At 30.9% G+C, this 13,806-nt stretch overlaps 1 protein-coding gene across 1 annotated transcript; it reads right to left on the minus strand.

Moving 5' to 3' along the window:
• Nucleotides 1–2,118: 2,118 nt before the first annotated feature.
• On the minus strand, nt 2,119–9,303 carry LOC125067897. Its single transcript, XM_047676793.1, has 5 exons — nt 9,262–9,303; nt 7,992–8,123; nt 7,432–7,505; nt 3,130–3,237; nt 2,119–2,281 (listed from the first exon to the last, which is right to left on the minus strand). The coding sequence occupies exons 1-5, from the start codon at nt 9,301–9,303 to the stop codon at nt 2,119–2,121; spliced, it is 519 nt and encodes a 172-aa protein (XP_047532749.1).
• Between the last annotated feature and the right edge of the window lie 4,503 nt (nt 9,304–13,806).

Raw genomic sequence — 13,806 nt, forward strand, 5'->3', positions numbered from 1 at the left:
AGTAATTTAAATGATAATATACTATTTAAAATATAACTAAATGGTTATTATATATACTTATATACTAATTATTTTTAATAGCTATTATGTTATGTAAATGTGTTCTCGTTTTTATATTGTTGAAGAGAAACTTCTCGAACCTTTTAAATTACTCAAAAGTGTTATAAGTTCCACTCGATTTTTTTAATTTTATTTTGAGTTTGAGATTTGTTCAGTAACAATAAATAATAAAAGGTATTAAATTCTTAATAAATATTTTTATTATTATTTAACTTAGATAAAATTAATAACTTAAAATAATATAAAATAAAAGTATTTTAAGTGATTACGATCATATAGCGTGTGACGTGAGTTATGTTATAATAATTATATATTTAAAACTGATTAATTTTACCTAAGGCTGTGATGTTATACAGCATGTTTTTGTTAACGCAGACGGCTTGGCATGATCTTAAGCCTTGGCAGATAAAGGACGGTCATTTGCTTTGTAATACTGTGAGTTAAGATTTTTTAGTTCAATGCGTATTATTACATAGTAAAAGGTTTATTATATGAAACTGGGTTGAACCTGACATAAAACACTCTGTATTTAGGCTTTTATCATAGTGGAAAATAAGGTAGTGTTAATTTAAGGCGATAAAGAACGCACACATGTAGACATGGTAGGGACACTTCTATACGACAGAAATGCCGGACACAGGTGAATACCGATGGTGGTTTTTCTGATGGTAAGTGTGGCCAAAAGACATTAGCATCCAACGATTATGAGAACAAAAGTGTAATGTCCTATTTGAATGTAAATACACTGGCTCACTTACCGTTCGAAAAAGAGTACAGCAATATTAATTTATTGTTTTAGTCATTAATTGATGGTACGTAACCAAATAAACTTTTGTAATATTTTCTTATATGTGCCAAGGGTTCTTTAATATGATAATTTTTAGCATTTAAAAATGTATGGCTGTGAATTATTTTCTAGACAAGTAGTTTAAATAAACGAAAATTCTATCATCGTATATTATAAACTAAATATGTAGTTAACGATTAATAAATTTAATAAATATATCATTTAATGTTTTTTATTTATGTGTTCCTAATTGTATTCCTAGTTCCTAATTGTCATGTATTTAAATATAATCTTTTGTTTATATTTCGAACGAGGACTGCAGAGATTAAAAAAGGAATGACGAAAAATTTTTAGTGTTGTGATAACTTCCGGGGCATTTTAAAGTAGTTAATAAAAAGTAAAGTAACAGTCTGTAGCTATCCCACTGCTGGGCTAAAGCCCCCTCTTTCTATTGAGGAAAAAGTAAAAAAAAGTTTTTAAAATTTAATCGCAGTATATTTTGTTGTTTGATGGCTCCAACGTTAGTTTACGAGAAAATAAATCAATGTTTCAACTTGTATTTGAACAAGTTCATGATTATGAACAATGGCTGCGAACTTAAGCTTGCGAAGGAATTACGAACGTTCTAGATAATTGAAGTTTTAAATTTAATAAAGAATTACAAAGAAAACATTTTTCTATGAGTTTATTTACCTTCACTTGTTAGCTAGTTATGTGTTTGTCATGCAATTATTTTTGTTATCATTTCCACCCCACCGTCAATCTTGATCTGTTATTTGCACTCGTTTTTGGTGTGACAATAAAATCATATATTTAATAATATTTAAATTAAACAAAATAATAATTGTCATATCAGACTAAAATTAAATCGCGTGAAGTTACTAAACGTAGCTATTTATGTATAAAAAAAATATTAATTTAACTGAAACACATAAAACAGCCAGTAAAGGTATTATTATTGTACACAAATAAAGTTAGACTATAATATTACATAATATTTACACAGATAGCGTTGTCGTTAGGTTAAATTAAAACTATTAGTTAGAAAAACAACTAAAGTAAAATAAACCAAAATTATCTCCCAAAGAGCTGCATCTCATGGTTTTATTATTTTACTAGATTCTCTCGGTAACAAAAACGTGTGATAGTATGTAACAAAAACATGTATATAATGACATGATGATTAAAGATGTATAATTAAAAGACTGTATTTAAAAATATAATTTATTTTCTAATTAATTCAATTCAATCTTACGATTCATAAATATAATCTACGTAATGACTTGCTTGTGTTTCGTTTCAACCAATCTCGTGATTGCATCAAAGAGGCTAAAGGGACAGAGGTCAAGGTATTTATCACAGTCACCTCTTAGTCCATCCACCTCTGCTTTGTAATATTCCTCATTTAAGCCTTCCTCTTTAGATGTTGATGGCCTTAAAATAACAAAATGTTACTAGATAATAGTTATAATATAAGATTTAAATTGATTCCATTGAAATACAATACACGAGTACATTCTTGCCTTTGTCTCCACTAGCTACTAGAAGTACAAAACATGCCTAAATTAAAATGAATATGTAATTACGATTCGATTAAAACAACCTAACTACTCGATTTACTACGATTATACTTTGCATTATGCCCTTTATAAAATATAGATTAATATATCCGTTTATTACAATACATGCAAAGAACCTCAATATAGAGTTAAGATTCAATGAATAAACTTAGTTGTTGAAACATTATTATAAGAGTTCCCCTTAGAGAATTTTTAACAAATATTAGAGAGCAGGTGAGTAAGGAAATACTCTCTTCTCATGTACTGTCATAGTACAATTGGAAGGATATCAAACAGTTCAAGTTAGAGGAACCATTGTTGTATCCAAATTCTGGACGGAAGTCTAACACCATCAGATTCCTAATTCAAGATGCTTTTCGTCGGGTCAGAATTCGAACTGTTGAATGGACTTATGTTGAACCATATCACTCAGATATGGTTCAACATAAGTCCATCACATAACACTTAGTCCGAATTTGAACTATTATTTTTTTTTGTTTATATTTTGGTGCTTTTTATTCTATTCGTACACCTTCGAGTATTTCAGCAATTATAATTTATGAAATTGTTAGTAATTCTCTCAAGCTGATTTGGTCTTAGTTTTTGAACCATTTTTTATTTAATTTAGCGTGTAACAATGGAGCTGACATATATGCTGTATATAGAGCCCCCTTAAAAATACTAGAATAAAAAAATAAAAAAAAAATAATATTAGATACTTACGTAAATATAATATGCATTATATGTCCCAGAAATCCATTGTGATACAGCGGCGTCTCGGCGGCCTCACAGATGTTACGAAGCATACATTCTTTGCCTTTCATACCGTGCCTGAAAATTACAATAATTGTACTACATGTCAATAAAATATCCAATGAAGATTTTGAAATTTCACTGGACACGATACTAATTTAAAAAAAAAATGAGTTAGCAATGAAATAAAAATAATTTTAATCCCTTTAAGCGATTTTGGTAACGATGGTTCATTTTTTTAGAGAATCGGCCTCTACGCAGGAGGTATTATGGTGTGTAAGTATAATATTTCCCCATGTGAACTACTATGCGTAAACGCGGGTGCTCTCTCTATTTCCTCAAACTTATAATTTCTATGGGATGCAATAGAACACGACAGGTGACAAGTGAGAGTTAAGTGAGTTTACTAACATTGGGAACCAAGATGTTATGTCCCTTTGCCCATAGTTGAACTGGCTCACTTACTCTACAAACCGAAACTACAATACTAAGTATATTTCAGTTGCGGTACAAAATATATAGTTCCCATTCAGACGATTTTTTATATGTTTATGCAACCTTAAAAACTTATTAAGAAAAAAGTTATTTGCTTTGGACTTCTCGCAATATTTAATGTTGATAAAATATCACATTTATAAACAAAAATTAAATACACACTTTTTTATAATTAATATAATTTTGTATTGAGTGATATGTTTTATTTATCAATATTTTATTTAAATAAGAATTAAATATTATTAATAGGCCAGTATAAGAGTAACATATAAATACAATATAATATTAATAATTAAATTAAATTAAAAAAGTATGGATTTCATTTATTGGATTTAAAATATATAATTCAGAAGTGAGATACGGGTACGTCACATACGTCAAAGGATTTCCCGCAAAAAGCATCTCAAGTCAATTATTATTGATATACATGAACATACAGGTCTTTTTCTAGCATGTATAAACATTGCTAGAAAAAGACAGCTAAAATATTATATATGATATATTTAATCTTAGGAATACAAAGTCTGATTGTCAGGATGTAAATCTTCAGGCAAGGAAGGATTTTCACAAAGATTGATGCAATGAAACGTATGCGTAATATTTATTTGTAGCCATTGTAAATTTTTTTCAAGTATCAAGATTTAGTTGGTATAATGTTATATACGCCTTGTCTTGTACTCTTATTCTGTATTCTATTCTATTCTGTATTATATATATATATGACGATCGCTCGGTTCGATGCCAAAACTACAACTGATACAAGAAAACTTTTTCTGTTATATTAGTAGATCCTCAAACTGTTGATAGAATCGGAAAGTTCGAGATAATTGAAAGTAGCTCTATTTATGTTTCCAAAGCGAAGAAAGTATACAATAACTTTAGTTTATTTAATTATTATTATTCAATGTATTTGTTTGTGAGCCGAGATGGCTCAGTGGTCACCCCAGGTAAGCACCACTGAATTTCCACGTGCTTAATTTGTGTTTATAATTCATTGCATATCTAGACACGCGGTAGCGTGTCAGCCAAGTTCTAGTAGCAGAACTGGCGTGCAGCACCGTGTGTAATATTACACGAACCATTTGGAGCCACTTTTGACCTCCTCATAACTCAAAAACTATTTGACATAAACGAGTCAAAATTGGCTCATATATTGAGACTCGCGAGATACATATGTGTTCCTAATTTCATAAACGCATCTCAAACGGTTATTTAGATATTAACGTCTAAAAATCGTCATTTTTATCACTGACTGACCTATAGATCAAAACTATATCCTACTTCCAGGTGACCTAGAAAGTTCAAATTTGGCATGCAGGTAGATAATTAGGCTAATATAAAGGAAAAAATCTGAAACTGGTAATTTTTTATCTTTTATTATAATTTTTCAATTATTGGGTCTATTAGGAACACTTATATACTTAGTTCCTGTAATAACTGTAATAAAAAAAATAATGTAAGAACCAGCAATCAAAACTTATGACAGCCGGTCTTAATGTGGATTTTAAGGTCTTCACGTGAATATATAACAAGTTGAATACCACCCTTAAGTTTTTTAAATCCAAATATTTCCGTTTTAGTACTTATGAGTATAGCCGACTTTCGTATTTATTACGTTATTCACTAGCATTTAGTGCACATCAATGGTGCAAAATAATTATACTTAAAAAAATAATAATAATAGGCATTTCGGTACATTGGGGAGGTCGACAACAGCAATAGCACACGTAAAATAACGATTCAATTTAAACATATTTTAATTTGCGAACTAGAAGTCAAAACTAAGTTACAGATATGAAGTAATGTACATATATGTTCAAAGGAAACAATTCTCTATTTGCTTAGCATATTCTACTACTATACACAAATTACAAGGCCTTCGCTTTGACGGTGCTCTTTTCGACATAGGCTCCTCTATATTAAGTAAAGAGCAGGCTTACGTTGGCCTCTCCAGAGTTAAAACCTTAGATCTAGTACATCTTATCAATTTAGGTCCAAGTCAAATCAAGACACAAGAGAGCTCTTTTGTAGAGTAAAACCGTCTGCGCACGTTATACCACCCCTACTTGGCCAAATTAAGTATAAACAGAAAACGCGTAAAAAAAATCAGGACACTGAATAGGCAATTCACTCGAACATTTCAGAGGTACCTACAAGAAAAATAAGAAAGTATCAAAAAAAAGACAATTATACCCCGTAAACGTAGGAAAATAGAATAGCTTAACAAAAACCATTTGGAAATAATTTTGTTATTAATAAGTACCTACTAATAATTTATATACAAAAAGTAGTGATATCCCATCAAAAACATAAATGTAAAAATGAGAGCCAAGTTAAATATTATGATACATACCTCGGTTGTTGACTTCAACGACAAAAGAAGTGAGATCTAAATTTGTGCCAAGTTAAATAGTCCTTTCTGAAATTTATTTATAACTACATAAAATATCATTTCTTCTTATAACTTGGGATAATATATTGTTGCCTAAGGTCTGACTTGGCTAGTTCTTATATGTTTATAAACACAAATTGTAGTTTGTGTTTAGAATAACAAATTATAACTCAGAACATCTAAGAAGAATGGAGGACAGCTCAGTATTGCTTAGTTAGTGTTAACGTACATTAAGAGCTGCGATGGTCCAGTCACTAGGAAACATGAATCTTAACCAGATATTGCGAGTTCATATCTAGACAAGTACCATTGAATATTTGCATGCTTAATTTGTGTTTATAATTCATTTGTAAAGGCTTAGAACTTACGAAGGCTACAATATAATTCGTATATGAGAACTAGCCAAGTCAGACCTTAGGCAACAATATATTATCCCAAGTTATAAGAAGAAATGATATTTTATGTAGTTATAAATAAATTTCAGAAAGGACTATTTAACTTGGCACAAATTTAGATCTCACTTCTTTTGTCGTTGAAGTCAACAACCGAGGTATGTATCATAATATTTAACTTGGCTCTCATTTTTACATTTATGTTTTTGATGGGATTACACATTACGAGGGAATATATGTGTCTAATTTAAATAAAATTTGCGTGGTGGAATTAGCTCCAAAACTTCTCTTCAAATGGAGAAGAGTCCTTAGCAACAGTGGGTCATTTATAAGCTGTTACTTTTACTTTATTTATATAAAGTAATTCTTATCACTTTGAATGCCATAGACATCTTCAAAGTTTTTTTTTAAATAAATATTACACTTAACACTGATTTGCTATTGGAGCAATACTTTACTAGATATTTGAAAAGAAGCCCTTTAAAATACTATGAAAGAACGCATGAATAGATTGATAGATTACTTTGTTCGATACTGTTTGTTTTAGAGTAATTACCTATTCGATTGGGTCGGGTAGTTTAATAAGTTTGTAAATACTACGGTCTGTTATTTTCTGTTCATTCAAATCAAAATATACTTAATTCAAGTAGATGTAATTTTACGTGATTAAATTAAATTAAAAGTTCGTAACGTAGCGTCGAGAAGAACCGACAAGAAGTACTTCCTTTCCGACAATCATTTGTGTTAGTACGTATTATTGAAATCTGTTCAGTCCTTTGTTTATATAAACGTTGAATGAAGAGATGCAGTTAATTGCTTCCAGATGTTTCCTGGAAAAGCTTTATTTCTAGTAACTCTAAATGTGGATTACTAAATATATTTATAAAAGTGTTGAATATAATTAAAATCGATTTGTTTCATATATATGAGCGTATAGACGGATAGTTTGAATTTGTATCTGGAATTGGTATAATGTTATGACTTCTTACGTACTCTTTGAACTTGGTTTCGAGGATCGTGTAAGCCAACTCTCTCGTGACACTGCGTGTGTGACGCGCTGTCACTACCTGTAATGAAATCGTGGAATGTGTTTGATGAAAAACCGACAAATGATTTTATATACGCAAATTCGTACGGTAGGCTTTTGTTTGTGCTCAGGAGTTTTTTATAGTATAGGATGCTAAGTAGTTACCAACGCCCATAGACATTGGCGCTGGAAAAAGTACATCGCCAATACGCCAACCTTGGGAAGTAAGATGTTACGTCATTCGTGTCTGGAGTTACACTGGCTTATTCAACCTTCAAACCGAAACACAACACTACGAAGTATTGCTGTTTGGCGGGACAATATAAGGTGATACATACCCAAACGGATGACCAGATATTTGAGTACTGTTACTGTACTCATAAAAAATAAATCGCCTTATGTATATATTGATAGTAACCTCGATAAATAACATCACGAAATATACCTTTAAAATATTTTTCATAAAGAACGTCCCAGACAAAATAAAAATCTAGGATTTCAACAATTTCTATATAAATCAACTCACTGGTAAGTTCGGAAATATTACTTCATCCAGCTCAGTAATGTTTGTGACGACAGCATAATTAGACTCGAAGTTGTAAGACACGAACACGTTCTTGTCTGGAATGTCGAGAGGTACAGCTATTGCAATGAACGTCTGGAATGGAAGGAATTAATGAAATTAATTTAGTGCTCTTAGCTGAGAAAATTCAACAATAATTTCCCGTTAAAACATTTATTGGGAATTCTTTTGTTTTTTTTTTTTTTAACACGCGGTCAGACTGGAGTATGGCAATCTGATTGGCGAAGTTCAATTACACAAGTGAACTTAAACAAGATTAACAATTAGATAAAAATCAACAATAAGTTCCATCGTTTATGCGTGACTAATAAATAGGATCTAAGATATGTCCCATATGCCTGCGAAATTACTCGATCATCGTTCAAAGTGGAACAGTAATGTAAATAGATATATAAACATACTACGTAGTCTAATCGTTAATGACAATAAGCAACATTCAACTTCAACATCAATCGCATTCCATTTTTCATAAATATGGAATAGTCAAACTCATAAAATGTTCTTTATTGATTTTTTTTTTTTAATTCAAAATTGCAAATAGCCTTACATAAGTGGCCAACACTGCCCATACAAATTAGTACTTCAAAAAACATTAATATACTGAGACTTTATTTAAGGCCAATAATCAAATCTATTATGTAACGAATGTTTTGTTACTAAATATTTAATTCTCGATTAAAATGCATTTGGTTTTAATACTTGTAATGATTTTACATTACGTTAAAATTTTTTGGTATGATATTGGATGGCCATTGGTGGAAGACAATGACGTGATCGGCAACCAATTACAATGCAGTTACTTATTGTTTGTTCAATTATTAAATTTAAAAATCGAATTATAATTCGTATCTGTATGATGAATATAAATTGCGAGCAATAATCTTATCAGAATTCCATGTTACACCATAATAACCTGCAGTGCTATTCTATAAGAACTCACTTATTACTTACCTATAAATTGTAGGCAGATTTATTATATAATGATATCATTTTGATGAGTGTGTAGTATCGTATAGTGTCCTTATGTTATAATCATTTTAGTAAATGTCGCATAGTACCTTTTGACGTTCTAGTTGTCAGTTTTTAGCTTCTTTATATAGAATAGTTCTCTAATAACTGTTCCTAAATGTACTTAATTGTAAAATTTTAAAATTGTTATCTAGAATATTCCTAAGGTTATATAATCATAATTAAGTCAGTAATTATATCTTACCCCGTATAAACTCGTCGGTGGAAATATAAGGCCGCGTTTCATTACGTCATGACTCTCTGAGGATGATACCAAGACGAGCCTGAAAAAAAATGATACCTTTTTTAATTAATAGAATTAAAGAGTCGTAATGACTCTGGATATGTGAATTGCAATTGATTATTGCAGGTTCTGAGTGACTAACACTTACTTCACATATTCCCATTCGTAATCATTATCATATTGTTATAGAACGCGAACATCTTAACCGATGATTGCGGGTTCAAACTCAGGCAATCACCACTGAATTATCATGTACTTAATTTGTGTTTATAATTCATCTCGTGCTCGACGTGAGAAAACATACATGTGTCTAATTTCACCGAAATTCTGCCACATGTGAATCCAATAATCCGCATTTTAGCAGCGTGGTGGAATATGCTCTTAACCTTTTCCTCAAAGAGGGAAAAGGCCTTAGCCCAGCAGTGGGAAATTTACAGACTGTACTTGTATTTATTGTAATATATAAAAGTTGTGAAATACATATTTAAAAATATAACATGATTGTAATGATGATGTCCTGGCTGATTTTGGCTAGGGCAACCAATCAAGGCAAAGATCAGCAAACTACGCTAACCTTATTTTAGTGCACAAGTGTATGGGATCTCAAGTGCAATCCCTATTCCCTCACACTTAGAATCCGATGGAACGTTAAACCGACACAATCGGACTTTAGGCGTAGGACCTATGGTTTTACGTACTTTCCAAGAACGAAACCTAACTAAGGCTTTTTCAACAGTAAAACTCAATAACATACGTAACAAAATATCGGTCCTCGGTTTCAAATACATATATGACAATGACTGAGAGTACATTAACCATTTTGTAATACGTGGTTCAGCCCAGTATTTACGGAAAAGGCTAGAAAGAATACTAAAAGAAAATCTAAAATAATAAAAATAAAATGAACGAGGAAAGTTTTAGCGTAAAATAAATAAAATATCCCGACTAATATTATTGTTAAGGAGAAAAATATATAAGATACGAAATATGAGCGCCTTTGAGGAGGGAAAGGGGATTTAAAATTAAAATGAAGTTTGCGTTCAACGGTTTGAGGTTTAAGAAATGTTTGCTTCCTTATATAATGGGTTTTGTATTCTGGTTTATGTTATGGATTATAACAGAAGTTTTTTTTTTATATTATAGCTATGCATATTAAAAATGTTATTATGTATTATATATTGATTTATATGCTTTTTTAAAATACATAAATTTAGTCTAGTTATCGTTTTGCAAACCAAAATACTTCTTTCTATTAAGTAGTGCTTGAAGAACTCAATGCAGCAATTTGGCGCAGTGGTTATATAAGATAAGCCATTTATATCTACTGTTTTCTAAGCTAAGTCTGTTTTATACCATAGCCTGAGATAAATTTAAAAAAAATATACGTAAAATATCAAATCCAGGCGTCATGAAATTTTAAACAAATATGAAACAAATTTGTTCTAAATTCAAATTACTCACATTACTAGTAATAGTTCATTCCACGCCATAATTTAGAATATCACAACACTTAAATTTTGAACAATTTACAATTTTAAAATGATGTGACAACTTGTTTTATTATTAAGGCATAGTTCGAAAATATATTTTAAACAGTTATGTTTATTTGATATTTATGTAAATGACTTCTCAGCCATGGTAGGTTTAAAAAAAAAAAACATTCATAAATAAATTCGAGATTTGTCTGCAATTCCAAATTTGAAAATCACTTTTAACTTTTTTTACTTATCTACGTATCCCTATTTGTCTGTCGTCCTTTTTTCACATGGAAGTTAATATTGTTATTAATATATATTTTTAGAAATGAATACAATTATATATACATAAATATCGTTCAAAGTCTGAATGTACAATGCAACAAATATTACGACTAGTATAAGAAATACGTGTAGCTTCCACAATACCGCACTAAAGGTCTTATTAAGCCGTTATTTGACCTGCGGTCGTTCGAAGCGCTAATTTTAGGTGACAATGAGCTGACCGAGTTAAAACGACTCTATGATAATTGTACTAAAATTATCATGGATCGTGACCCAACTTATAAAAAGAAAAACCTGTAAAGAAATTCCGATAATTGATGTAACATTTGAAAGTAACTGCTAATATTTAAAATACGCCGTTGAATTAAATTTCTTATTCTAGTTCATTTTATTTCAGAAAAATAGAAAGTAGTACTGAATTTCTTGTTCATTGGTCTTAGTAAAATCAAAATTCCGGACTGATGCTTTTCATTGAATTCGATTCCGTATATTGATGCGATGCGATGCGATGATACGAGCCTATTTCAAAATTAAATATTTATTTTACAATATAATTTAAAAACAAAGTGATTCTCGTTTATTCGAATTTTAATAGAAACATAAATAAATGATTAATTGGTTGTTGAATTATGTGTTTCCAGTTCCACGCTTTTTCACGTATTTTGGTACAAATCACGTGTGATCGAAATTGGACCGACTTTTTTTGATGAAATTCGACGATTTCTTTTGTTCACTACATTTTCATTCCCTACCTTATATAATATGGGTTAAGCATTATTGATATTAAAATTTTTGTGCTTTATGATTCATCTCGTTTTCAACGCTGAAGAAGGTGAAAATGAAATTCTACTACATCCACGAACCTGAATTGAAGCAGCTTTTTTATGGAATACGTTGGCGGGTAAATGGTCTACCTCATTGTAATTGGTCACCAATGTCCATAGACATTGGCGCTATATGAAATTTTAAACATTGCGCCATTCTTACATAACCAATGCGCCACCAATCTTGGAAACTCTGATGTTATATCCCTTGTGCCCCTAACTACAGGCTCACTCACAAAAAAACTACAACATACTAAGAATTGCTGCTTGGCGCCAAGGTCTTGCGCCAAGTATAGATTGGTGGAATTAATAATTTTTTTTAAAATTTTTGAAACTACTTAGAAAATACTCTTTGAACACCTTTGTTATTGTTACGATTATTAGCACTTGTCTTTTATAAAATAATTTTGGAGGATTATTATAATATCAAGTTTTTATTTTTTTACGATATAGGTCTGATGGTTAGTGGTAGCCACCGTCCATAGACAATGCAATTGTAAGAAATATTAACCATTCCTTACAGCACCATTGCGCCATCAACCTTGGGAAGTAAGATGTTATGTCCCCTGTGCCTTTAGTTACACTGGCATTAACCCTGCAAAACGGAACACAACAATACTGAGTACTGCTGTTTGGTGGTGGAATATCTGATGAGTGATACTTACCCAGACGGGTTTGCACAAAGCCCTACCACCAAAGTCAAAGTCAAAGTCAAAAATCTTTATTCAATATAGAAGTATTTACACTTGCTTATTGATTGTCAAAAATCTACCACCGGTTCGGAATTTAGCACCTCGGACCTGAGAAGAACCGGCGAAAGAAACTCAGCGGGATATATTTTTCTTTTTTTTTTAGCCTTTTTCCATGTACAACTTTAGTTATTTGAAACAGCCTGGAGGCGATCATTTCATTCCCAAGGTGTGCAGTCAACTAAAAAGTCATTAGTGTTGTAATATCCTTTAGCACACAAACGCTCTTTAACGACTCGTTTGAATTTTATAATTGAATAATTTTGAACGTTTTCTGGGATCCTGTTGTAAAAACGTATACATTGCCAAAAAAAAAAGAGTGAGTTCATTCATATATTGAGTTCTCATTATGATTTCATTCAGCTTTATCTATTCATATATAGGTATCTATATTTTTATAGTGTTCTTTTAATTTATAAAGTGAAAAATGTATTTGAATTGAACATATATAATATACCATATAAAGTAAAATAGAAAATAACTGACGATAAAATCTAAATTCTGTTAGATTGAAGTCGCAAGATTAGTTATCGAAGAGGTAAATGAGTTAATACTTTACTTGCCGCTAGCTCATCGATTTTACCATCAAAGCTTTTCATATCGATCGTCCTATTTCCATTTTATTATCATGAATGAAGCCTGTAAATTTCCCAGTAGAGGCTAAGGCCTCCTTTCCTTTTGAGGAGAAGGTTTGCAGCAAATTCAACCACGCTGCTCCAATACAGTTTGGTGAATACACATGTGGTAGAATATCGTTGAAATTAGACACATGCAGGTTTCCTTACGATGTTTTCCTTCACCTTTGAGTACGAGTTGAATTATAAACACACGCACATGAAAATTCAGTGGTGCTTGCCTGGGTTTGAATCATCGTTTAAGATGCACGCGTTCTAACCACTCCATCTCGGCTCCTATAATGAATATCTTGAATTCAATGAATTACCATGGAACATATTTTCCTTGTTCCGCAGCCACTTTATAAATCATTTTTTGAAAAACAGTGACATCAAATTCACGACCTTTTCTTCGAAGAGTCGGTTACTTTACTCTTTTTCTATTTGTATTTATTATAAAATTTACCCAAAGTATAATGCAAAAATCGCACCATTCACTAATTTTAAAGGGTTTTTAAAATAAGTAAAGACAATGAAAAAAAAAAAAAGGTTTATGAGA

Source organism: Vanessa atalanta, chromosome 12 (genome assembly GCF_905147765.1).
Source record: "Vanessa atalanta chromosome 12, ilVanAtal1.2, whole genome shotgun sequence".
Lineage (NCBI taxonomy): Eukaryota > Metazoa > Arthropoda > Insecta > Lepidoptera > Nymphalidae > Vanessa > Vanessa atalanta.

What these genes read in the sequence shown, in the direction of transcription:
- LOC125067897 (XM_047676793.1), bottom strand. Translation starts at nt 9,303, where the DNA reads ATGAAACGCGGCCTTATATTTCCACCGACGAGTTTATACGGG. An exon ending in CACCGACGAGTTTATACGGG is followed by an intron (nt 8,124 to 9,261) that starts GTAAGATATAAT and finishes CTTCCATTCCAG; the next exon opens with ACGTTCATTGCAATAGCTGT. An exon ending in TAATATTTCCGAACTTACCA is followed by an intron (nt 7,506 to 7,991) that starts GTGAGTTGATTT and finishes ATTTCATTACAG; the next exon opens with GTAGTGACAGCGCGTCACAC.